Below are 27,516 nucleotides of genomic sequence, written 5' to 3'. Positions count from 1 at the left end.
CCGTCACAAAACTTGTCCGGACTACTCCTCATAAACTACTGGTGCAATTTCATCCAAACTTTACAAGTCTAGTTGTGCATATTGTCAGCATTTTCCGGTTCAATGATTTTTGTCATAGTTATGGCCCTTTAATAATTTTTATTTTTAAAGTTTGTCTGGACTACTTCTCTTATACTACTAATGCAATTTCAATGAAACTTTTCAGGATTGATCTGTAGCTTGCGCACATTGCACGGATTTTCCGGATGAATGATTTTTGGCCGAGTTATGGCCCTTTGATAAAAAGGTGTTTTTTTCTGTGTGTTGCCAGATACACAAAAGCTTGTCCAGACTACCTCTCATAAACTACTGGTGCAATTTTATCCAAACTTTACAGGAATGATCAGTACCAAGTCTAGTTGTGCACTGTCCGTCTGTCACAAAACTTGTCCCAACATGAAATTGGCCATCATGAGGCGACACATGTGATCACTGATCGCTCTTGTTGTCACTGTGTGACAGCATATCTACTGGAGATAGATTTACATTTGATAAACTGAAATCATTTTAGCCAGTACTGGGTATGTAAGTTTGTTTTGATGGTACTGCTTTAGTATTTTTTAAATGCTTTACCTCTTTGTTCAGCTCACCAGATCACCACCTGCTCAAAATATGCTATTTTAAACACTCTTTGTCAATCAGTCCACACATTTTATAAGGAAAATTTCCCCAAAATCCTTGTGAATTTGTAGTTTTATAGGAATGTTTTTAAGTTTTTCCCTTTCAATAATGTTCAAAAACCATGTAGAAATATCAACTTTTAAAAGAATCGATCTGATTTTGATTTTAATTCACAGAAATTATCCATAGTCTTATTACACCTGTTTGTAGAATAACTAAACTTTCAGGAAAATTATTTTTTTCCAAAGAGAAAAATTGGTAAATCTTTATAAAAAAATCTGTGGCAATATTTTCTTTTCTTTCACAATTCTGATCCTAAAATGAATCTACTTAATTTGATCATCTTTTTTTTTTCTCAAAAAACTAATTGTTATTATGCAGATTTTATTTGTATACCTACCTCATGTGTATTCTATATGAAGGAAAACTTAGTACATTTGTTTTTGTGGTTAATTTTAATATAAATCTATTGTTATTATGGCAATTTAGCATGATAGAACTTCAGATAATGTGATGATATAAGTTTTAAAATGAAGTCTCCAGATTAGTAAAAAATAAAAAAAAATCCTTCAACGTTAACAATAAAAGAAAATCAAAGAAAAATATGTTTATAATTGAAGAAATATATAAATATTTAGAATTAAAGTGTAAATTTTAATGAAATATGCAAGACTAGACAGAATTTATGATTATTTTTATCAACAAAATTCTACCTTATTGCTTATTTTATTGAGTATGAGAAACCTAAGTATGACATTGAAATGTTATTTTCTGAGGAAAGTAATGTATGTATTCTGGGCTTAATGAGAGTCCATCCACCCTTTCAGGCACTGAGAGTACGAACCCTGGACATGTCACCATTCATGTTCTTTGAGGATAGCAAGTGCTTTAGGCTACGTTAAATCTCATAACCTTGACAACATTTTTACTCTCTGAAGATTTTATTATAAACAATATATGTATATGCAAATCTGGAGGCATTCTTTTTTTAAGAAAACAAGAACTAATAGTTCAAGATGAGCCATGAGTATAGACTTGATGCTTGAGGTGGTGATCCCCACTGAAAATGCATGTCTGATTCACTTTAAATTTACTAGGACATATTTTTGTTTGTTCCTCACAAGGTTTTGTTCAACAGTGATTTAAATGTTCATGTCACCTTCATCTTCGTATTACAAAACAAATCCAATTGACTGGATGATATTGGTTATATCTTGTTTTTTAAAGCGTGTAGTAATAGTATAGTTACTTGAATGTATATAAATCATGTTTTCAACGGATGAAACTTAAAAACTGGTTGTTTATAAACTATAGTATACATATATTTATTGTGCACAAACAGTGCTTTTGTTTGAGATACCAAACTAAATAAAATTGTTAAAAACTGCTATTACTCTGTGTGTTATTTTTAGCACTAAGTGCCCAGCGATGAGCTTTTAGGATAGCAAGCTGTTTGTCTTTCGTTGGCGTCAACAATTTCTTTGAAGAACATCTCCTAAACTACTTTTAGGCGTTCACAGGAATGATATTGTGAATGAAGCATCAACTTGCAGTCTTCTACAAAAGTTTACATAGACTTTTATAGTAAACATTTGTTACAAATCTCTGAAAGTACAATGCCCAGAGCTTAGATATTTGGCATGTATTATTATCTTTTGATCCTCTACAAAAGTTATGTCATATCCCTGGGGGTCAAAATTGGCCCTGCACCGGTGGTCTGTTAAGATAAATCTAATTTATGTCAATCGTGACTCCAGAAGAGAATACTAGTAATTTGTCTTGTCTGTACTTAAGAATATAAGTTTCAGCTATTCTATAATTGCAAGAAACGTGTTGCCGGGTTACGGTGTCACGTTTTACACTGAACCACCAGAGCTAAAAGCGTGACATACTGGCCTTGTAGAGTTTAAAATCCTTCCCTTATCTTGATAATGTAAGATCCCCATGCGAATACACGTGTGATTTTTCATCACCTATTTAACTTATTCTGAACTTGTCTCACAATATAAGTGGCATTCGCTTTGGTTCTTGCAATGAACGTATAATATCGTTTGGATGATTATTTAGTGATCAAATGACCATGTTGAAATTATTAGTTTTAGTATGTGTTCTATTAAATTTGGTCTACTGCAGCTCTGTTTTAAGAAGAGTTGGAAGTTTTGATATTAAGCATCCGGCATTTACGACGCTCTATAAAAATTCGGATGTTTCAAATCCAGCTGAAACGTACAATCTGATTATTTCGACATTTTCCGGACCGAGTTTGTTCGGCGGCGGAGATACCGTGCAGCTTGTCCGCAGGGTTGGATCATTTATGAATAATGTCGACGGCATTGTGCCGGAAATGCTGACCAGTCATGTAACATGGCCAAACGAAATTTCCGCTGTACCCGGTTTGTATTACTCCCTATTTTCTCAATTTTATTGCACTTTAATAGTGAACGACACCCTCGGGTATAGGTTGGTTTAAATGTGTATGTATGCAAAATTCTCGAGGGGTTTAGAGGCATGCCCTACATTTTGTTTGTTCTGCATTGTCGTTAGTGCGTTTAAATAGCGAATATTTAATGTAAACAGTTATCTTCAGGGACTGTTAACAATTAAGTTATTTATATTTTGTCACTATCCTTGAACGGCATTTAGAAAGCTACGTACGCCCCTAGCCTCAGTAATGTAACTTGAATATAACTTTACCATGTAAGATATTTTGTGTAAGAGGAAAACAAAATATAAAACTTCGTTTTCATAGAATCGTGTCTTATATGTAACTTTTTTTTATTAAATTAGCAATGATACAAATGAAAAATTGCATCCTTCGAATTCGTCATTTAGACGACCATCGATCTCTCAAAATTTCAAAATATATGTGCTGAACTTTACAATTTAATCCTTTAAATATTTATTTTTAGATCCTCTATGATGTTTTAATAAACAATGGAACTCGTTAATAAAAAATCATTTTCTTCATAGTGAAGATGACACAAAGCTAGTAAATCGGAAAAGAACTTTCCTTGTCCTTAAAGTCATAATCCATATAATACATGTAATATTAAATGATAATTTGAGTTTTGATTAAATAACTTGCAGACGGCATTTTCACCGAGAAAATGTTGGCTATACCTGATGGATTCTTGGTACCTACCGAAACAAACGGTGCTATCAAATTAATGGACATATCGAATGGTGGTCACAAAGGTCCGTATAAGTTAACGACTAAAGATTCTAGCGGAGACTGGTTCTATCACCGAGTACAGTGGCACGATATGGATGGAGACGGGGACCAAGATATAATTACATGTAGAGCGCGGGAACCTGTTATACCACTTTTGTTCGGTAAGCGTAATCCCTAGAGACCGGAGATCGGGATAAAGTGAAACACTTTCTCTATTTCAATATGACAATCTCGCTTTTTTTCATTCTATTACACAATATGATTTCTTTTCTTCAATTCCATTCTTAAGCAATATTACAAAACATTACAAAAGCTAGATAAGAATATAGTATCTAAAATATTAGTAGGTTCACGGGGGCAAATAATCATACACTAAGATGTCTTTTCATCTTTGGCCAGTTTCTTTCTAAGCCGTGAACTTTAAATTGTTTTCACCCGTATATTTATTTCTCTCAGGTAAAGAAGATGAACAACTGATTTGGCTTGAAAATCCGTCCGGAGATTATTCAACAACATGGAACGCTCACGTGCTTGCACATGGACCAGGCGTTTACTTCCGGTTCGCACAAATGAACACTCCTGAAGGCCCAAAAGAATCCATTTTTGCAGCTCAATTTTTCACCAGCAGTCTCTCTGTTTACTGGACAACACAGACGAATGGTCTTTACACAGACAGTAGTAAGGTATTGGTTTATATACATGCAGTAACAAGTTGAACGTATGAATATTAGTCAAGGTCCGCCTCTAATTGAAAAGATGTGTGATGTTTTCTTCTTATAATACAACACTGATTGGTTCAGTTGGTATTTTTCTATACAACTCCTTACAAAAATTATTATTTTTAAAGATCAAATCACCTAGATCTACAGAATTTTAACAAATTTTCAATAGGTGAACACAATAAAATGAACGGACGTGGATACTTACTGCCATTATTTTTAGATTCAGAGCCGTGTGATAGACGACGCTATCGGTAAAGTATTTGAGGTTGACATCGCAGACTTGAACAATGACGGTAGAATGGATCTTCTTGTAACCACTAATAGTGGTCGTAATGGAACACTACTTGCATACGAAATACCTGATGATTTCAGGTGTGTACTATTCATTAAAAGAATGTCGATTTTTGCACGAGAGATATCATATGTCGGTTCAGCGTTCAGCAGAACATTGATGGAAACTATTAAGAATGTTTGCGGGAAACCTGAACTAATGCACGTTAAAATTATAGGAAGTCGCCATGTAACATTGTAATAGACTGTGTGACGCCGAATCCAATTAAGTGATATAGGACAAAAAGTGAACGTTTCAAATTATCATTATATTAAATTTAAGACTATATATTTAGTATATACTACAAATTTTAACTTTTTTTTTTTTTTGAAATTAAAGGCCCTAATTTAAAAAGTTCGGGCCATATTTCAAATGCTTTTTTTTTAGAACTGAAATTATAAGAACCAAAGTTTAAAGCCATTTGAAAGGTAAAGGGGCCACGGGTGCCTTAAAAGAACTGGAAAAGTCCCCCCAATAAGAAAAAATTTAAATTAATTTGAAAAAAATTTAAATTTGGTTATGGTGTTTAAAATTGTGATTATTTTTTGTAGAAAACGAAATTAATAAATAAAAAATAAATTTTTAAAAAAATTAAAAAACCCGTAAGGTTGCTTTTCGGTTTTAAATTAGTATAATAGTTTTTTATGTTGCAATGTATTTTTTTAAAAAAAATTTAACCCCTTGGGGAATGATAACAAAAAATTTTTAGGGGGGTTTAAAATTTTTGGGGGGGCTTTTAAAACCCCCGGTGGGGGGCCTTTTTCCCCTTTTGTTTTTTTACGAAAATTTAATTTTTTGTTAATTTTTTTTTAATTTCCCGTTTTTTTTTTAAATTTTTTTTAACCTTTTAAAAAATTTTTTTATTGGGGGAGTTAGGGAACCACAGTTTTGAAGCTATAAAAAGGATTATTAAAAAAAAAACTTTTTATGGTTTTAAAAGCAACTTGGGTAAACGTTACAAAAGGGTAATTATATTATTTAAAATACCCACTTTCCCCTCCTTAAAATTTTATAAAAATGTCAAGTAAAAACAAAAAATTTAAAATTATTTTCTTTTTATTTTTGTGTTCAAGAAAAAAAAAAGAAAATGACGCATTTTTTAATGAATGAAATTTTTCTGGCTTTGAGGTCATGTTAAGGCTTTAAATAGAACCCGGAAAAACATTAATTTTAAAGTTTTTAAAAATTCCTGTTAAAATTAAAATGACAATTTTTTTAAAAAAATATAAAAAATAATTATATTAAAAAAAAATTTTAAAATATATATATATAATAATATATAAAAAATGAAAAATTTAATTTTTAAAAAATAAAAAATTGGAAATGGTTTTCTTTGGGTGACATACATTGAAAAATAAGACAAAAAGCTAAAATTTGCCCCCCGAAAAATTTTTCTGAAAAAATTAGTATTTTTTTGGTTAAAAGGGTTGTTTCACAAAAAATAAAGGCTGTACCTTCTTCCTTTAAAAAAAAATCCTAGGTTAAAATTTAACTTTGAAAATTTTTACTTTTTTAAATTTTTTAAAATAAAAAAAAAATTATATATATATATTATTAAAATTTTTTTAATAAAATAATAAAATTTAAAAATTGGGGGCATTCTTTTTAAAGGGAAATGAAAAAAATATTTAGGTTGATTTGTTGATTGGCTTAAATTTTTCCCCACTGAAAATGCAGCTGATTCAAATATTTTGAATTTTTTTTTTTTAAAGGTTTTGTTAAACGTAATTTAAATTTCAACTTAATCTTTTTTAAAACAAAACCAAAAAACCGGATAAAATTGGGGAAATCTAAATCGAGTAAAAATTTTTGTTAAAAATTAATTTGTATATAAACAGTTTCCCGGATAAAAACTTAAAAACTGGTTGTTTAAAACATAAAAATATATTTTTTGCAAAAAAGGTTTTTTTTGGAGAACCAAAAACAAATAAAATTTTAAAATTTTAGGGGGGTTTTTTGCCCCTTGCCCCCGATATTTTGGAATCAAACTTTTGTTTTTCAGGCGCCTTTTTTTGAAGAACATCTGCTAATCTACCTTGTGGCGTTTGGTGAAACTTCACAGGAATGATATTGTGAATGAAGCATCAACTTTTAGTCTTCTACAAAAGTTTACATAGACTTGTATAGTAAACATTTGTTACAAATCTCTGAAAGTACAATGCCCAGAGCTTAGATATTTGGCATGTATTATCATCTTATGATCCTCTTCAAAAGGTATAAAAGTCGTATCCCTGGGGGTCAAAATTGGCCCTGCACCGATGGTCTGTTAAGATAAATCTAATTTATGTCAATCGTGACTCCAGAAGAAAATACTAGTAATCGGTCTTGTCTGTACTTAAGAATATAAGTTTCAGCTATTCTATAATTATAAGAAACGTGTTGCCGGGTTACGGTGTCACGTTTTACACTGAACCACTAGAGCTAAAAGCGTGCCATACTGGCCTTGTAGAGTTTAAAATCCTTCCCTTATCTTGATAATGTAAGATCCCCATGCGAATACACGTGTGATTTTTCATCACCTATTTAACTTATTCTGAACTTGTCTCACAATATAAGTGGCATTCGCTTTGGTTCTTGCAATGAACGTATAACATCGTTTGGATGATTATTTAGTGATCAAATGACCATGTTGAAATTATTAGTTTTAGTATGTGTTCTATTAAATTTGGTCTACTGCAGCTCTGTTTTAAGAAGAGTTGGAAGTTTTGATATTAAGCATCCGGCATTTACGACGCTCTATAAAAATTCGGATGTTTCAAATCCAGCTGAAACGTACAACCTGATTATTTCGACATTTTCCGGACCCAGTTTGTTCGGCGGCGGAGACACCGTGCAGCTTGTCCGCAGGGTTGGATCGTTTATGAATAATGTCGACGGCATTGTGCCGGAAATGCTGACCAGTCATGTAACATGGCCAAACGAAATTTCCGCCGTACCCGGTTTGTATTACTCCATGTTTTCTCATTTTAAGTGCACTTTATCTTAAATTGATTTCTATACATGAACGGCACCCTCGGGTATAGGTTGGTTTAAATTTGTATGTATGCCAAATTTCTCGAGGGTTTTGTTGTAAGCGGGCATTTCCTACATTTTGTTTGCTTTGTATTTCGTTAGTGCGTTTTTTAAATTAGGCGGAAATTCAATCTACATGTAAAACAGTTATTAACAATTAAAATGATTTATATTTTTGTCACATCCTTGAACCTTTACGTACGCCCTTAGCCTTCCAGTAATAGAATGCTTGAATATAACTATACCATGTAAGTATTTTGGTAAGGGAAAAAAAAAATATAAAACTTCGTTTTCATAGAATCGTGTCTTATATGTAACTTTTTTTTATTAAATTTGCAATGATACAAAAATGAAAAATTGATCCTTTCGAATTCGTCATTTAGACGACTATTTTCAAAAATATATTGCTGAACTTTACAATTTTTCCTTTAAAATCAATGACGTGTGTTTTAAATATCTTATGTTTAATTTTAATAAAAATAATTTTTAATTTAAAAAATTAAAACCCTAGTAAATCAAAAGAAAATCCGGGAAAAAACCTTTCCTTAAAATTTTTCATAAATAATTAATTTTAAAAAAATAATTGATTTTAAAAAAATTGCAACGGATTTTCACCCAAAAAGTTGGTATATAAAGGATTCTTTTGGTTTTCAAAAAGGTCATAAAAAAAAGGGTAACAATGGTTCCAAAGGCGTATAAGTTTAACGGGAAAAAATTTAAACGGAGACGGTTTTAACCGGGCATCACTTGGTGGAACGGGGGCCCTAAAACGGAGGCGGGAAGAAAACCCCTTTTTAAAGAAAAACCGGGGGGGCCATTCTTTACAAATGAAATCTTTTTTTTTTTTATTTTTTAAAAATACCCCCTTTTTTTTTATTTTTAAAAATTTTATTACCAAAAAAATTTAAAAAAAGCTTTTAAAAATTTTTTTTTTAAAAAAATTTTTTGGGTTCACGGGGAAAAATTAAAAGATGCCCCTTTTTATTTTTTTAACCCTGAATTTAAATTTTTACCGTAATTTTTTCCCAGGAAAGGTAAAAACCGTTTGGCCTTTAAAACTCCGAGGAAAAAAACATAAAGCTCAATTTTCACAAAAAGGCTTTTCTTCGGCCAAAAAAAGAAAACTTTCCGAAGGAAAAAAAATATTTTTTAGCCCAATTTTTTTAAGAAATTTCTCGTTTTTTTGGGAAAAAAAAGAATTCTTTACAAACAATAAAGGGATTGGTTTTATACAAAACTTTAAAATTAAATTAAGAATAATCAAAATCCCACGATTTAAAATTTTTATTTTTTCCTTAAATAAAAAACCGATGGGGTACTTACGTTTTAAATTTTTTTCAAAATTTTTATAGGGAACAAAAAAAATGAAGGGTGGGTTTTTGCCAAAATTTTTACAGACCGGGATAGAGACCTTTTGGAATATTTGGGTTGAATGCAAAATTGAACAAAATAAAAGGGTTTCTTTTTACATAAAAAGGGGGAAAGGAAAAATTTTCACCCAAAAATTTTTGTTAGGGTTTACACATTAAAAGGAATTAAAATTTTCCGAAATACTATGCGTTTTTAGAATGGTGAAATTTAAGAATGTTTGCGGGGGCCAATAATGATTAAAAAAAAGTGCCTTAAATTAATTTTAATTTTAGCCATTCCCAAATTTGAATTTAAAAAAATTTTAAAATTTTTAAAACCCTTAAAATTTAAAATTTTTTAAAAAATTTTTAATTTAAATTAATTATTAAAAAATTTAAAAAAACTTTAAAAGTTCGGGCCTTTTAAAAAAAATGCTTTTTATTTTAAAACTTAAATTTTAAAAAATAAGGGGTTTAAACCCCCATTTGGGAAGGTTTAAAAGGGCCCAGGAAATGCCTTTTCCAACCAAAATGGTTTCCGTAGTTAAAAAATTCAAACCCCAAAATAGAATTAAATTATATGGGGAAAATAATTTTTTTAAAAAACTTTTATTAAAGAAAACATTTTAAAACAAAAAAAATTTGTAAGGTGTTTAAATAATTTTAAATTATGTAAAAGTTTTTTCTTTATGAAGGGGTTTTTTATTATTTTTTACCTTAGATGATTTTTTTTAAATTTTTTTTTTTAAATTTTGGTTTTTCGAGGAGGGCCTTTTTTGAATTTTTTTTTTTGATTAGGGTTTTAAAACTTTTTAGCGTTAAACCTGATTTTTTTGCGGGGGGTGACAGGGGGGTTTTCGTTTTTTAACCCCTTTAAAAGGAGAGGTGGTTCCAAAAAATTTTTTCCTTTTCGGAACGTGGGGGGAATATCCGCCGGGACACAAAAGGGGTATATTTGGGTTTTTTCCCGACAGGGAAAAAGGGTTCCGTTCATTTTTCCCAGAACGGCATTGTTGGTTAAAGTTAAGTGCAAAAAACAATAAAATTTTTGGGGAAAATTTTTTTTTTAAATTTTTAAGAAAAAAAAAGAAAATGTTTTTTGCATTTGTTAAACAAAATTAAAAAGGAATTTTTATTTTTAAAAATTTATACCCCTTTTTCTGCCTTTTAAAAATATTAATTTTTAACATTTTTTAAAATAATAAAACCAATGGTTTTTTGAAAAATTTTTTAAAAATAAAAAAGGGCTTATATTTAAAAAAAAATTTTTGGGTTATATTATTTAAATGAAATTTTTTGAAAAAAACAAAAAGGAATGCTTTTCTTTTTTGATTGTTTCCTAGGAAAAAAAAACAAATAAAAAAATCTAAAAAAAAAATTTTTTAAAAAATTTTTTAAAAATTTAAATTTTAAATTTTTTTTTTAAAATTTTTTTCCCCCCCCGGTTTCCCATTTTTCCTTTTTTTAAGAAAAAAATTTTTTGGTTTTTAAATTTCAATTTCAAATTTTTTTTTTTTAAGTTTTAAATAAAAATTTATTATTAAATATTTCCCAAAACCCCATTTTTTAAGGGAAAAAACTTTAAATTTAGGTTATTTAAAAAAAAATTTTGGTTTTTTTCAAAAACGTTTTAAAAAAAATTTACCATTTTTTTTACCTAAAATTTTTTTTCCCCCTTATCTGGTGAAAATAATGGGGGCTTTTGTTTAAAAGTTTTTTCCTTTTTTTAACAGACCACAAGAGAAATTCAGGTTTAATCGGTTTTCAGCATGATCGATAGCGATTATCTAAATTTCTACCGATAATGATCGACTTCCGCTCTTCAGATCACATAAAGTAGCTACACATCCGACTGACCGGTGTGAACTTCCGACATAAGTCGATATAATAACGCTGCACGTGCGTGCCGCGTGTTGTGCACGTGTTTATAATGATTACAGTCCTACGTTTCAAGTACACGGTATATTCTGAAATATAATTGTGTGTTTTTATATCGAGAAAATCCGAAATTATTCAAAGTAATTATGTCGCGTGGATCATAAAGACAGCAATTTGTTGTACATCGTTGCAGTAAACTTTGCCCGAGCCATCTTCACAATAGCCTGACCGCCTGCTTATCATAATGATGGTCACTTGTATATAAATAGGTCGCTAAACTTTTAAAATAATATCTGTTATCACTCAACCCATGGGTCTAAACCCTTCCCTGGGTTCGACTATCTTCTACATTTTATCTAGTGCAAGACGCGAAAAGGACTAAAACAGATGTATTGTAACAATCTTTTTTACGTTAAAGTAAATAGTTCAATTTTTTTTTAATCAAATTTGGAAATAGAGCTTTCTTAGGTTCTTAATCTGCTTTTCTCAATTCAAAGCTATAATATTTTGTTTTTTTTTATATCCCTGTTTTGACAAGACAATTAAGACAAGAAAATATTAATGGAAAATGCTTTAACGTTATAAAAAGTTTGTATGAAAATATTAAGTCTCGAGTAAGCACAAATGAAGGAAGCACCCCCTTTTTCGATTGTTTAATTGGGGTACGACATGGGGAAAATTTATCGCCATTTTTATTTTCTATATTTTTGAATGACTTGGAATACTTTTTACAAAGCAACGATATTAATGGAGTTTCAAGAGATACAATTATTGAAGGCGTACATGTCTATCTTAAACTTTTTATTTTGCTTAATGCCGACGATACAGTGATCTTCAGTGAAAATGAAATTGATCTTCAAAAGGCTTTAGATCAGTTTAAATTATATTGTGAAACGTGGAAATTAAATATTAATGTAAATAAAACCAAAGTTATGATATTTAGTAAAGGGCGTCCAAAAATAAATAATGTTTTTAAAATTGGGCAACATGTCTTGGAAATTGTAAATGAATATAAATATTTAGGGATATATTTCAATAAAAGTGGTTCGTTTTATAAATTTAAAATACAAATAGCTGAACAAGCTAATAAAGCACTATTTGCATTACTGAGGAAAATTAAAACTTTGGCTTTACCATTTGACCTACAAATTGAATTATTTGAAAAACAGGTGTCCTACCACTCAGTGTGCATATCAAACACAGAGTAATTACATTTTGGGCAAGACTTATTGAAAATATCAATAGTGGTGAACCAACAAAATTATCTTCAAAGGTATATATTTTCTTACGTAAATTACATATAGATAATAAAGTTAAATCACTGTGGATAGAAAATGTAAAACAATATTTATGTGAAACTGGTTTTTCTGGGATTTGGTACATAGAAAGTTTTAGCAATAGTAAGTGGTTGATAAAAACAACATTTCAAAAGTTAAAAGATATTTACTCGCAAAATTGGCGTTCTGAACTAAATAACACTTCTGATACAAACGTTTACAAATATATCAAAAAGGATTTTTCTAGAAGCTGTTACATAGATAAACTACCAAGCAATTTAGCTAATAAATTATTACTATTTTTGACAAGAAATCATCGCCTTCCAATTGAAATAGGACGATGGCAGAATATACCTATTCAAGACCGTAAATGTAATATATGTAACGATATTGGCGATGAATTTCATTATCTTTTTGTATGTCCAGAATTTGAAAATGATAGAAAAATATACATAGATAATTTTTACATAAATAGGCCAAGTATGTTTAAATTTGTAAGCCTGGTCACATCGGAAAATACAAATAAACTAAAGAATCTTAGTATTTTTTGTATGAAAATAATGCAACATTTTATTAGAACTTGATGTGTTTTACTAGACAATTTTAAATCATGTCTTAAATTACTATATGCGAAAGATAAGTTATGACCTTTTTTCTTTTTGTGTGTCTTTGATGATTGAATTTTGTAATAATTATTCTTTTCACTTACATATATATACCCAGCTCAATTTTATAGCTTAAATAAATATGAATGTGTTAGGCTCTGTTCTTGGAAATCTCAATAGCCGTTTTCTACTACATTATGTTATGTGATTCTATGTATGTATGTATGCATTTATGTATGTCACAATTTGCTTATGTTTCCCGCTATTGTGGGACTTTTGCATATATTGAAAATAAAATCTGAAATCTGACTAACGTTTGACCAAAAAAAACCCGTCTTAATAGACTGTCGTTACAAAGCTTTCTGAAAGACATGATAAAACAAGTATGTCGCAAGTTAATCTGCAAAACAAATAATTATTGTAACATTCAACCTAAAATCGCATAAACTGAAAAGAAAATACTAAAGAAAAAATGCGATCTCAAAAACTACCATATAAAATAGGATAATGCGCACCTATTATAATTTTGTCGTCTGCTAAATGCAGCAAGTGTAACAGATGGCAAAATTGACGTGAGAATCTTGTCCACACTGTTTCTCACGAGACTATTTTACTTAAAGTAAGACATACTTCAGTAAACTAATAGATTTTTTATAATTAGGATTTTAAGTTATGAAATTTGATATATGTGTATTTACATCATACCAAATAAATGTAAAAGCATTCTATCTATCTAAAGTGGTTTTAGTGACATATTCATTCAAGATAAACACAAATGTAACAGCTGTCGTAAGTTTTTCTCCGTTTTTTTTCTTTCTTTCTTTTTTTCCCACTTAAATTAGTATGTCTAAAATTTTTGGTACAGATCGAGTGTATCATTTACTTTATTCTCATTTATTTACTTCACTTCTGCATCAACTCCTAGTTGTTTATTCCGTTATGAAAGTCAAAATGAAAAAAAATAGTCTCGAGTACCATTTTTTTAAAAAGTAACAGTTTTTATTAAACGAATATTTTTCATTAAAAGCCTCCATTAGATATGGTTCGGATATGAGTTTTTTTTCCTCATAACAGTTAAAAAAAATGTTTTCAAAACATTTTGAAAAAAAAGTTAAATCTCTCCGTTCCAAATGTTGTGACGAGATGTCAAGATGGAAACTTAACTCTTTAATAGTAATATCTGATTTTAAATGATTCATAAATTAAGGCTAATTCCACAAGCATTCTGCGACAACTCACAAGACTCTGCACCATATGTGACTTTTCGTGCCAACATATCGGCTGCTCAGCGTCGCATCGCGAGACTTTGACACGCGCGCGTCTTCTGGCAGACGACAGTTACTGTGGCAGCATAACGCTGCGTGAACCATCACCTGTTTTCCTCCCATGGGATTCTGGCAGTCCGAGATATTCCTGGATAAGCCCCAGCAAGCCTTCTAAAGACAGAAATATTGGAATACGAGACAATTATTATGAGAATAAACATAATAACATAACAAAATATTGTTGGTTGTTTTTGTAGCTGTTTATTCGTTGTTTGTTTTAACAAATATAAAAATATCACAAATTTACTAAATCAAAATCGAATAATATCACCGTTTAGAATATCTTGTAGTATTTACCTGTATATAAACTTGCATTGCATGTTGTGTTTTTTTTTTCGTATTTTTATAATTATATATGTTTTTTTTTGTATGTGTGTTTGCTTTGTTTTGTTAAATATCGTTTGCTTAACCAATAATGTCACAATTCAAGATGATAACATAACATGTGTCATGAAGTTTAGCAAAACCAGTTATAATAAGGTTTTAGTGGACTTAACTATAAAATTTCGCGAAGTCGATCCCCAAGTCCTTCTAGAGACCAGTTTGATATGGCTTGGTAGTCAGTAATGGACTGGAGGGGTTGTTGTGTTGATTAAATTGTCAAGTGCTATACAATCGAGCATTGAGGACACAGCTGAATGTCGTAGCCGTCCGATTAGCTCAGTAAGTAGAGCGTTTAACTGTAAATCGAGCAACCCGGACGATTCATGGACGGTGCAGGCCACTTTCGTTGTGACTGATCATGAAATCCTGTACTGTACTGTACAGAAGTTATCAGTTCCTTGTGAAAGTGAAGGTAATCTGCTGGCCTGTCAAGGAACGATGCGGTGTCTGAACTGTGCTCTGGTTAATTCAATGTGGCATATTGCCGTGATCCGGAGTGAAAACTATGAACGCCACAGCTGAATGTTAAAATAGTCAACAAATCAAAAGACAGACTATTGAGGGAGACGCTAATATAATACATGCATAGATTCCGTAAATTACATGTATTTTTTTAATGTAAATTTAAATATTTCAGGCTGGGGATCGGTGCGTCCTATTATATTAAATATGCGTATGACCTTTTACTTTGGAAACTATGTTACAAAGTTTGTTACGTGCTGTATAACATGGAACATGTTCGAGTTTTTAGAACAGCTTTTTTTATCATTAATATTAACGAGATCTATATATCTCCATTGCAAGGATCTGTCCCATGTTGACTGCCGTTTTATCTTCCACTCATACAACATATGGCATTGTTGTTGTTCATTGTTTATATTATTTCATATTTTTACCTCGACTTCCGTTATCATCGGTGTACTTGCAAAATGAATAAAGATGATTATTAATATTTTATTGGTGTTACGGGTACTTTTAAAATTTTTATTTAAACATGTAACAACACCGGGCAGGCTAACAAATAAATTTCATTCATGTATTATATAACATTATCATTCGTTTTGAAATCATTAAAATTAAATTTTACATAAAAGCGTAACTATCCAAAGAATTATTTAACGCTCGACAGGATTACCGCGGAAGTACGAATTGCAGATGTCTTTTACTTGAGGCAGATTCATTCACAAAAACTCATGAATGAAAATTTAGACAATAATTCAACTTGAGTGGACGCAATTTAAAACGCAGTGTCAATGAATGAAAGTTTTTCCTCTTAAATAATTCCATGGTTCCCACATGACGGTTATAGCCAATCCTATTTGCTCAATGTTATGCAAGACGTTGCAAAAAAAAAAAACAACTCGGGAGCTAATCTAATGAATGAGTTGTATTTTTCAATGGACGAAAATTGACGCTTCTTCAGTGACTGTCACTTTTACAAAAGAGAATTTCCGCCCTTTTTGCTTGAGTATAATTTGTATGACGAAATCGAAAAAGTTGGCCATCGTCTGCCAGATGACAGTGTTTGTATATCCCATTCATGTAAGTCTCGATTTCTTCTCGCAGTCTTTCACCTGGCACCGAGATTCACATGGTCCAATATTTGAAATTTGAATGAGTTTGACATTAACCAAAGACACAGAGAAGCCAGTTTTAAGGGTTCTTTTTAAGTGTTTGTTCAATTAAGATTACAGCTTTACTTTTAAAGTGATTTTATCGTTCTATACCTCAAGAGGTTCAACGTATCACATATCAGTTTCAACCATTTTCCACAAAGACTAATTTGCAGACCAAGAAGCCGGGACTCATACTAGTATTTGGAACATCTCGCCCTTTACCGAAAAAATGACGGAAATAGTCGGAAGTTGCGATTGACAGTACTTTTCCGGATTTGTTGACTTTGAATTTGAAGACTGATCTAAAAGAAAAAAAAATAACATTCATGCGTTGATAACTCAAAACGTAGGGTGGTAACCACCATTTTTTCATCATTTTTTATTATAATGTTCTTCTTCAATCGTACAAAGTTTAAGAAAAATCTTCGTTCCAGCTCTTTGCCTTTAAATAAAAAATTGCACTACTCCCGTTTTATGAATACCAATATACATATATTTAAACATTAATATCAAATTAACGTGTCATTAAATAACGTAATTGATTTTATGAATACCCTTTTTCGGGCATGAAATATCAAATGTTAGTGTGAATACAGAATGTGAAGTGAGTCATGGTGTAAGTTACGAAGTCGATTTTTAAATGTTCGTCTTGTAGATAAACGTAACAGATGGTTAAGTTGAAGGTATATCCCACGGTATATATTTGGTTATTTTTCTACTTTACCCGCTTTGCAGCTGTCGTCCAAAATATTTCCTGTTCTTTTAAAAGTGTGGGAATGTACGTTTTTTTATTATTTATATTTGACCTGTGGTTTGTTAATGTATTTAGATTATAAACATCTGTATCAATGTTACTCAAAAAGTTTTGTTTTTTTACCAAAAAAGAAAATGAAGGAAAATGAAGTAAATCGTTAAGTCTGTCTACATGATAGTTAATTATGCCAGCAGTGTATATATGCATCAGTATAATTTAAATGATTATCAGAACAACAACAACAACAACGGATTTCAAAACCATTACCATATGAATCTATTATTTTAATCGTAGTATTTACTACTTATGAACTTGCATTTTGTAATTAATGTTAAATATGCTTCAGGAAATTAAAGTTCCGGTTCTAAAGTGCATTTCTTTAATTATATTACATGCATAAATGGGTGGAAAAAACTCTCATCAGTTTTATGCATCTTTAATATTGCACGAGCGCGCGGCGAGCAACGTGCACTTGAAATAAAACCTTTATTTAAATCATAGAAAAGAATGGGACAATTTTGTTTTGGCGTGTCGACTTTCATGTTTTTTTCTAGCATTCATTATAGCACCATTAAGGAAAAACGCGGATTCATAATGGAGGTCACGTGACTTATCGAACAATCGCACGTGCAACAAAATTTTGAATACGAATCAAACAGGGGGTCATGTGACCACTTTAATTACAAGAAAAGTGAAAAATGGCTCAAAAGTATAATAATTGTAATTATGCAATTATTTATAAAGGAAGCGTCCGTTATGAATGTAAATTATTGTACTGGTATCCACATGGTCTTTTCTCCGTCTAAATTTGTGTTCGTCTTTGTTAGCGTTTGTGTCAATATAACGTCAACAAAAGTTGATCTTTATGTCAGATTTTTTTTCCTAACAAAAGACAACATATCGGAGATAACTTTTTACCTTGGTTATGTACACAATTATTTATCATTATACATATATTATATTTTTTAACTTGAAATTTATTGGTAATTTAACTGATATTTTATCCACGTGAAATAAGATAACAGGTACGAAAAAAAAAAGAGATTCTCGTTTCTGACACCTGACATGAAACTTAAGTTTAAACAATATTCCATTTCTATTTATACAACATAAATACATACATATACAATGAAACTTCGCACTAAGAAGTCATGTATATGTTTTCTGTTTTCGCTTAATTAAAGGCCCATTATGCTACCTAAATTGTATCATTCTTATTTCCCAAAAAGTTTTTATTTTTAATTTTGTATCTTGTTACAGTTTCTAAAAGATATATACTCATTGGCCATATAGATGAACTATCTTTTGCTTCTTTTACTCTTAGGCAATTGGTATACTTTTAGTGATTAAAAATTGTCAGTGCTATTTTCTTCAGCTGTTCAAAATTTAATTTTATACTCTTAATCGTTATTAATACATTATTTATTACATGTTTGTCCTTTGTAAAGTATAAAAACATTATTGATTCTAAGGCATAATGTGATTTTAAAGAAGTTGTATAAAAACTTGTTAAATATATCGAATACAAAGTTCAACAATTCCTGGCAAAGATTGAGAAAGAGGCATTTTCCGTTGTGTTAGTTAACGCAGTATGTAAATCTTATAACTATGACACTTTTATTGGAGTCTGAAAACTTACATGAAAAAATATAAAAAGTGAAGACATATTTTTACCATATGTGGTATAAACAAAATATGGTTTATTTTAAACCTGACAGTTATTATCCAAATTATGTACACTGTATTAGGAAGACAAGAAGTAATATGTATAATTAGTGTCAAGTTGCATTTAGCTGTGAAGAAAGTTAATAAACTGTATTCCAGGCTCGTTTTAATGAGATAATTTACAGCAAGGGGCGTATATAATAGCCATATATATTCAAAACGAATACTACCATCTGTTACAACAATGTGTCATACTAAATGGTTGCGACGCGGAGTGATACTATATAGATGTCACGCGCGGAATGTAGTCCCGCTGTGTGTCAAACACCTTGTGCACATTAATCCATTTGTTGGTCGTATTGTCGGAATAATAAAGATTTACGTTTTATTGTACATGTCAAAAGATATGAATTAATTTCTACAGTGTCAGTTAACAGTTAAAATGTTTTGATAATATGGAGATTTGCTCTAACATTTTCCCACCTGTTGCTGAAAAAGTTAATTTCGAACATACGGATTTCAATTTCCAAAAACGTGTTGCCGATTTTTTTCTTGATAATTCTGTACATGTATAATTTCAATTAGTTTCATCTAACACTACCATTTAAACATTCTCAACTACCTTGATTAAAAACTTGTTTCTATAAAGCCTTAAGCGAAAAAAAAAGATAATAATACTAGTAAATAACAATAAGAATAATGAAAAACAAAAGATATTTTTATAATATTTTCTTAGACACACCTTTCTCAGTTTTTAAGTAGTTTTTACGCCGTAATGTTATATTCAAAACTATTCTGTTTTCTCGAAAATTTTCCAAGAAAAAAAATCCTGTTCAGATTTTTGTCAATTTTCTTTTATACGAAACATTACTTCATGAGGAAAGACAGTGTTTAGTGCATTTTGGCGGACTACAATATAAGTTATATACAAAAATTTCTAAACGCGTTACTTAGTGAACTGCATTTGGTGTAATCAAGACGGAAATCAATTTATCTCCCCCCTTTTTTCACAAACAGATTTCATTATAACTCTACCTTAAAATGTTTTAACAAGTTCGCAATCTTGTTCTCGTTATTCTAATACGTTTGTATTATTCATGTTGTGAAAAGACAACTGAGTTTAGGGCCTGTCTTCTTCTTCTTTTTTAAAGAAAATAAATAAAATTACATGCATAAATGTACAAAAGTGTTTCTTTTTAGGGTCATATACATGTATATGTGCACGAAGGGTTAAAATACGAGTTCTCGATGCTTGCAGCATACATTTTTAAGGGACTGTGTTGCCCTCACAAGGTGAAGGGTTCTGTGTTTCACAATTTGATTGAAGTTTCTATCATGCAAACTCAACTGAAGCCAGGAACGCAAAATCGTGACATTTAATTAGTTTATCAAATTGTTTACCTGTAAAAAATATATATGAAAGTAAAACAAGTGGCTGTCAACATTGAAAGTCCGAAATTTAATATATTAACCGTGTTAATATCGCATTGCTAGCTGAATATTAACCCGCGGATTATAGTTTTAGTTTAATAAATCATACATCGTAAACCGTTTCCGTTTTGTTTTCCCTCGAAAATGACCATCTGGACTGGTCTTGTTTATTTCCTACAAGGTTTTCAGCTCATTTCGAATTATGATAACTGCACCCTGACATTTTATTGACTTCTTTTGTGTGAAATATTTCATCTATTTTATAACGGACAATACTGTTCAGCCCCATCTCCTGTTGCGATGGAATAAAATTGCCAATATTCCCATTATTGGTTAAAATGACACTTCGTCAATTTTCGCGCTACATTATTCCGTTAGGAAAGTAGTCCGCCAGTCCGCCTTGACACCGCTTTCCCACGGTATATCGAGATTTATTGGGATTTAGTTTTTTCTGCATTTTAGTTCACTGATAAATGGTAGATATATACTACAACATATGTGCGTATTAAGTAATGATTTGACAATATATACACCCTTTTTTCCAACAAAAATGCATACTTAAAAGAACTACATTTCGCTATACATCATTTCACGCGGAAGAATTCGTCATCTTCTGTACTTCGCCGGATACGAAGTTAATGAATGGTGTATAACAGTCAGCTGTGACAGATGGAAAGTCAGTAATCATTTAACATTTGACAGAGAACATTGAGCAAAAAATTAGTGGACACTTAAAGTGTTTTTATACTTAATTTGGATATTTACTACATTCTTAAAAGGTAAGGACATTTTATTTACAAATATATAACAGAAGTGTTAACACCGGGTGTGGTAGGAAATTAATTCTATTTATACTACTTATAATAATCCATTTAATTTCAGAATTTTATGTTTTATTTATGATCAACAGTAGTTAAATAAAAAAAATATTTCATATTACGTTTCAATTTATTGTATTCATTGTCATATGGTAATTGATCTATGTAAACCAGCGTGTAGGTGAGGCGACTTTACAAAGTGATTTTCAAAATGACTCTGATTTTAGCGAACTTTATTACGTCTTCATTACATTATTGGTTTAAATCGGAACTAATTAAAAATATCTTCATGTCAATTTAATAAAAATGTGTTTACATATAACTATATAGAACAGAATAGAGAATGAAGACTGAAAAAGATGCTAATTAATATATTTCGTGTGAATTATGGTTAACAAATATCTAAAAGGGATGATTTCAGCTTATTTTTTATGCATTGAAAGATTTTTATTTCTCTCTCAGAAATTTCCAAAAGTGTTATTGGACAGCAACGTCACCCGTGTCAATATAGAAATTGAATTTTTTTATGAAATTCGGTATATTTGCAGTGACAAAATATCTTGAAGTGTTGTCTTGCTTATTACAAAATAAAATTTAATATATATTTCGACATCAATTAACATTTGAACTTTCAAGATTCTTCTTAGGTGAGACACAATACAGTGATTTCGATCATCTAAAAATATTTTAAATGTTTTTATTTGTATTTGTCATGTGTACATGTATTTATTTAATTACTTCATATAACGAAACTATAATTTGTTAACGTTACTTAATAGAGTCTTGAAATTTTTTATTAACTGCTGTTTAATTGAAAATTTTATAATTCTTTTCCACAGAAATGACGAAATTACTTTCAATCACGAAACCAAAGTCGTCTGCACAAATTGTTGCCAAGCAACACATGAAGAAGCATCTGAAGAGAATTCGGAATAAAGAATACAGTCGTCTGCGAGACATGGTACCTGCTATTGCCAAGAAACAAAATATATCTAAGGTAAGTTTAAAAAAATCCTGGTTAATCGTTTAATCATTTACTGAATGGCCTGAGAGCGAAAACTTTAAGTTTAGGTTTGTGAAATCTTTTTGGGGCTGCTTAACCTGACTGTTTTTTCTTCCTTGCGTCATTTTTGTGGCGGAAAAAACTTGAATATTTCATTATTTGTTTAGATGAGCGGGATAAGCTGCTCTGAATGTTCAAAATAAATTAAATGAATGATGAATTAGAGAAAAAAGTGTGATACATCTGTCAATGTGTGTAAGAGGTATTTAAGTGGTACTTGAACATAGTATAGTGACACATTGCAGGGGCGGTAACGTGCATGTCACGTTCTAAGGCGTTTTCACGTGCGTTTTGAAGTGTTCGTGCTCAAGTATTTTTTGCAATTTTTATTTTTTTTTCTTAAACGATATTTTTGAGATGCCAGAAATATCTAGGTTTTTTTTATAATTTGGCACTACATTTTATAGAATCAGATCTTTGATAAGAAAGCCATTGACTAGTAAACGAACGTAAAAAAATACTTGCAAGTTGACGCAGTTGAAGAAATGAAAAAAAAAAAGAAAAGAAGAAGTTAAGACATTTTCGGTTCATAGAAAAGATTAAGAGCAAATGCAAATTAAAGATAATTATTTATACGGACCAAATCATCTGAAGTTTATATAATCCAGCAACAATCTATTACCAGGCAATATAGTACTTTCACGATGACACTATTTTTGGATAAACAGCTGTTCTGTCCTAAACAATAAACGTTTTATTCATTTCAGTAGTTTAACAGGTGTTTACTGAATAATTGTGAAACTCGTAAAATCATTTTGTGCGAGTGATTTAAAGCAGACGGCAAATCAGTTGCCATATACTTGTACACTTTTTCCACACCGAGTGCTAAAATCTGCGTTTTTCCCGCCAAAAATAATATCGTCATACACATGTTTCAGCCCATGAGTTGATGTAATTAAGTGATCACAATAGTGATTTAGTAGTGATAGTTTGATAACCGACAATTAAAAGCTAATCAGTTTAGAAAACCAAGTTACATCAAAGGCACGTGTGTTGATATTTTGTGCAGATATGGAATTTTCATGGGTAAGGATCGCGCTGAAATGTATAAAATTGCAATATAATAGCAAATTTAATTTGATAAAAAATCTGATCGTGCGTTTTAATAAACAACGCGATTATGAAAACTACAGTATTATCTGACCAGATCTTTCAGATTTAACGCAATGATTTCTTATTTTACTCAATTATTCATTTACGGCGTTTTGAACACCCGGGTTAAACTGTAATCAACATAGAAAAAAGAAAAAAAAACTGAATCTTTCTTTCTCCTAGATTTTCAATTATTCAATTTTCCAAATGATGGATTGCCCGTACAAACACCAAATAATAATCTACCCAGTAATGCTATTTTGCTAACCACAAACGCGAGTGAAGTCATTGTTGCCCACGAACAGTGTCTTATAACGCAAGAAATGCTTCACATTTCAAAAGTATCGATTTCTCAATGGAATGAAGAAAATTAATGATTTAATTTCGAATTACAAAACCAGATTGACGGAAAGGAAATTTCTGACGCAGATAATGACCACTTTATTCACGAAGTTGTGTCTTGTCTTTAAGTCAATTTTCAAACTTTCACAACAAACGAAATATCAGGACTGAGACTTGTTCACTAGGGCTACTGATAGGAGTTTTTCTCCTGATGAGAGATAAAAACAGAGATTTGTAATACGGATTTAAATATAGTTAGTGATAAAAATACAGAGGAAAAAAACTGACTTTGCATGTCCGACTTGTTTAAACCTGAGATAGAAAAGGATGTGTTCAAACCGATTTTAAAGACTGTGATTAAATCGAAATGAAAAGAAATTCTTAAAATTCCGGTTCATGAGAATGTTTACTATTTGTGCAACAGATGGGCAAACTTTGAGCGCTATTATACACTTACACAAATTAAACTATACAGCCTTCACGTTTTATTGCTGTAAAAACTTTCAAAATCGCTTTTATTGAAAATTTATCTTAAGATTTTATCAGTGGATAAGGGTTGTATTTGTCATGGTTTAATATTGACTCTTTATTTAGTATTTGCGGTTTAAGATTAAATATTCACGTCATGATGTCAAAGTTATTAGTCGAGGTGATCTTTAACCTCGTAAAGGTAACATGTGCGCCGCTTTAATTGCCGCCTTTACCTAAATGTACGGGATACCACTAGTCGGTTAAACGGGCACAATATTTGATATATCCCACATTAAGGCTCGGACAATGTGCGTAATTGTTCATTTTGAATTCCTGCAGCATATGTCCTATGTCAAGGGGCGGGAAAGATCCGATCTTGTGTAGCATTTCCACAAAAATGCAAACAGATGTCATATATCAAAATGAAGATCACAAAAAATTGGTGTTTTGCCTAAATATATACGTGATGTGTTTAAGTACCACCTGTCTAACAGCTAAATGATATATTAAACTTATCACTGCACCTACGAAATCCAGTCAAGCAGTCTAATTTGAAAATAATTTGAAAATAAACATACCGACATTAAACTGTTCTCCCGACAACGGTTCTCTAAAAGCGGTGTTTTCAGATTATTTAAATTTTCCCCTTCTTTTCACAAATCTATTTTTTTTTATTTCAGGTTACAGTTATTGAGGAAGCCGTGCGATACATAGATGAGCTGCATAGAGCACTTGCAAGCAGACTCACAAACACAGGTAAGCCCGGATTTCTACATTTGTGCTATTTCTTGTTACTGTCATATTATAACACTGGCCAATGGTCATAATCCATAGTGATCCCTCCTGTACAATTAACCAATAAAGGGACATGTCTACAGCATTTATTAAATCAATATTGGTGCTTAACAGTCTATTCTTATGGGTTCTGGGATCTGAAACATAAAGGGTTACTCGTTAATAAGAATTATATCGATAGGGGACGTGTGCCTTTGATTTGACTTTTCTCCAATTTCAATTGTTCCCAAGTAACCATATGCTGGGAGGCACACCGCGCCCTCAGATTATTTCTTTAACTTCAAATTTGACAATCTGCTTAAAGGAATACTTAAACTTTCATCAAAATCATGTGCTACATTCGGAAAGGATCCTATTTATTGTTCCACCACTCCTTTTTATGGGTCTTTGGTGTAATAATATTTGTTGTAGAATTGACCGCATTAATATGTCGCGTGCTTTCAGCGTGTCGCGTGTCATAATGCGCGTGACACGACTCACGCCATCTGGCTCGTGAAGTTAGAGCCCGATATTGTTTCTACATTACAGAAGTTGATCTTACAATATTTTGAATAATTAAGCTTTTAAATACTTTAGAGTAGAGATAATATTTACATAACTTTATTTTATCATTCTTAATTTTTTCATTTCTTCTTATTTTACCTTAGAAATCAGCAGTTCCCAAGGCAACGCAGATATTCTTAAGGATCTCGTGCACAGCTTTATACCGACAGACTTTTATGAGAGAAGAGCGCCACCTTCAGTAGACTTCGAAAAGCAACAAAAGGTGCCAAGTTATCTTAGTAGAAGTAAACGGCCTGCAAGATTCGTTTAAGGTAAGTTTCATATAAACTATATTTATACACATTTAATTTAACAATATACATTTAACGAAAGAAATAGTATTGTACATGTATACAATACTACATACATGCCGTCTTGCATGCTTTATTTATTTATTTATTTGTTGTTTATTTGGGTAATGCTTTTTCAGTAGCAATATCTTAAAAAACATCGTGTGTATACATAGTTAAGTAGAAAATTATTTTAAGTAAAAAAACTATGAATTTAATATTTGGAAAATTGTGTGTTTCTGAGATTGGTAAATTAACACCTAGTAAAACGTTTCTTTTATTATTTATTTTAGTGAGTTCCATTAGTTTTCCTGTGATATTGTGCAATAAGCGTCTCTGTGATAAAAATTCAACAGACCAGCAATATATGGACCGGGTTGAACACCACCATATTTGAATAAAATGGCAACCATTATATAGAACTTTTTTATACACATCATTGGACCAAAAATACCGCCTTTATGTAGATGGGATACAACATCGAAGCCCTTAAACCAACATTTTTATCAGGTATGCTTATTTCGTGTATATATTTTGAATAAATTTTGAGTAAACTCATTTTTTTAAAACAGTTTTATAATAGTTAATACAATTGTACTAAAAAAGTCATTTAGTAATAACGTAAGTATAGCAAAGTTATTGCCTTTCGTATTTAAGCAAAAGGCAGAGGCATCATTTTTTTCTTCATTTTAACAGATTAGAATCAACCTGCAATTAAATTTCTTATAATTATATTATTGTGCTATAAATGCATTAAAATAGGTATGATATCCTTTGAAAAGCTTTTACTGAACATTTTCACTCATGACTTTTTTCTCTTCTTTCAGATATTTCTTAACCTGCCTTATAGGTTGATTATCAGCAGACTATTTCGAAGCAGATTTTGTGACGTCATTGATTAAAACAAAGAACAGTTGACGATTATCAACCCAACAGCAGTGACATTTTTGTTTTGTGAATTTGCTTTGAAAAATGAAAATATTTTTTCTTTTATAAATATTGGTGTGTCATAGACATTGCAACAATGGTATTTTGTATCTTAATAATGGCAGACTTTATGCTATAGATTAAAGTCTACTAAAAGTTATTCTAAATCAAGTAGTGCGTATAGACGCAAGTAACTTGAAACATTTCAAAGGTCTGTGATATTTCTTTTTGTACTTTCAAATAAATTTGTATCAAATCATTCTATTTGTTTTTATTCTATTACATTTTGTTGACCTGAAGTGATTTCCATATTAAATTAACAAAACTATATTTGGCCACCATCTAGAGAAAAGGTTACAATTCGCATCTTACTTAAATCTCAAATGTCAAATTTAAAGATTCACAATGAAAAATTTAAAGATAACCTATGCCCCTAATAGTCGATTTAAGAGTCATTGAAAGTCGCTTTTGTGATTAAACCCAACGCGTGGAAAATATTCAAATATCAAGAATGAAAGTTGATAGTATCTCAAGATGTTGTATGTTAAACCTCTTTATCTATTTATAATCAAACGGAATAATTCATGATCAGGTGATATGGCGGTTTTGTAAAAAGTTGATTCTTTTTTTTCGGGCTGGAAACTAATCGACTAAAAGTTGTATTTATGCACGTAGACAATGAACAATTTGCATTCTTAAGATAAAAAAGTAAAAGGTCAACCTTTAGGCCATTCAGGGCGGTATGTTAACTCTTCATACCTGAGGTTTAATTCTCCTCGAAAAAAAGTAACAAATTGTACCTTGTTCACATCAAAGGAAAATAGCTTTTAAAACCGCCGTGAGAAAAAAGTTTCTTTTATTTGTTGTACACGTTAGGAGGGAAACGGTCACTTATACTGGGTAACAGCTCACGTGTTTAAATAAAGCAAGAGACTCTTTACACGTGGACAGAATAAGAACGTTTTGAAATATCTATTTAACCATTAGAATCTAA

The 27,516-nt window shown here is 30.8% G+C and overlaps 2 protein-coding genes across 2 annotated transcripts; both read left to right on the top strand.

Annotated features, from left to right (window-relative positions):
• The first annotated feature begins 2,676 nt into the window (after positions 1-2,676).
• On the top strand, positions 2,677-5,101 carry LOC132729215 (uncharacterized). Its single transcript, XM_060714932.1, has 4 exons — positions 2,677-3,053; positions 3,748-3,993; positions 4,289-4,515; positions 4,775-5,101. The coding sequence occupies exons 1-4, from the start codon at positions 2,735-2,737 to the stop codon at positions 5,084-5,086; spliced, it is 1,104 nt and encodes a 367-aa protein (XP_060570915.1). The 5' UTR covers positions 2,677-2,734; the 3' UTR covers positions 5,087-5,101.
• Positions 5,102-20,799: 15,698 nt separating this feature from the next.
• Positions 20,800-26,025, top strand: LOC132729219 (uncharacterized). The gene is made up of 5 exons (XM_060714938.1): positions 20,800-20,960; positions 21,839-21,996; positions 24,648-24,723; positions 25,410-25,577; positions 25,889-26,025. The coding sequence occupies exons 2-4, from the start codon at positions 21,841-21,843 to the stop codon at positions 25,574-25,576; spliced, it is 399 nt and encodes a 132-aa protein (XP_060570921.1). The 5' UTR covers positions 20,800-20,960; positions 21,839-21,840; the 3' UTR covers position 25,577; positions 25,889-26,025.
• The last annotated feature ends 1,491 nt before the right edge of the window (positions 26,026-27,516 follow it).

The sequence above is a fragment of the Ruditapes philippinarum genome, unplaced genomic scaffold, assembly GCF_026571515.1.
Source record: "Ruditapes philippinarum isolate M1 unplaced genomic scaffold, ASM2657151v2 ctg396_1_1_1_1, whole genome shotgun sequence".
In the NCBI taxonomy this organism is placed as follows: Eukaryota; Metazoa; Mollusca; class Bivalvia; order Venerida; family Veneridae; genus Ruditapes; species Ruditapes philippinarum.
This window is presented reverse-complemented; position numbering and strand designations above follow the sequence as displayed.

What these genes read in the sequence shown, in the direction of transcription:
- LOC132729215 (XM_060714932.1), top strand. Translation starts at nt 2,735, where the DNA reads ATGACCATGTTGAAATTATTAGTTTTAGTATGTGTTCTATTAAATTTG. An exon ending in CGAAATTTCCGCTGTACCCG is followed by an intron (nt 3,054 to 3,747) that starts GTTTGTATTACT and finishes AATAACTTGCAG; the next exon opens with ACGGCATTTTCACCGAGAAA. An exon ending in TTTACACAGACAGTAGTAAG is followed by an intron (nt 4,516 to 4,774) that starts GTATTGGTTTAT and finishes CATTATTTTTAG; the next exon opens with ATTCAGAGCCGTGTGATAGA.
- LOC132729219 (XM_060714938.1), top strand. Translation starts at nt 21,841, where the DNA reads ATGACGAAATTACTTTCAATCACGAAACCAAAGTCGTCTGCACAAATT. An exon ending in AGAAACAAAATATATCTAAG is followed by an intron (nt 21,997 to 24,647) that starts GTAAGTTTAAAA and finishes TTTTTATTTCAG; the next exon opens with GTTACAGTTATTGAGGAAGC. An exon ending in AAGCAGACTCACAAACACAG is followed by an intron (nt 24,724 to 25,409) that starts GTAAGCCCGGAT and finishes ATTTTACCTTAG; the next exon opens with AAATCAGCAGTTCCCAAGGC.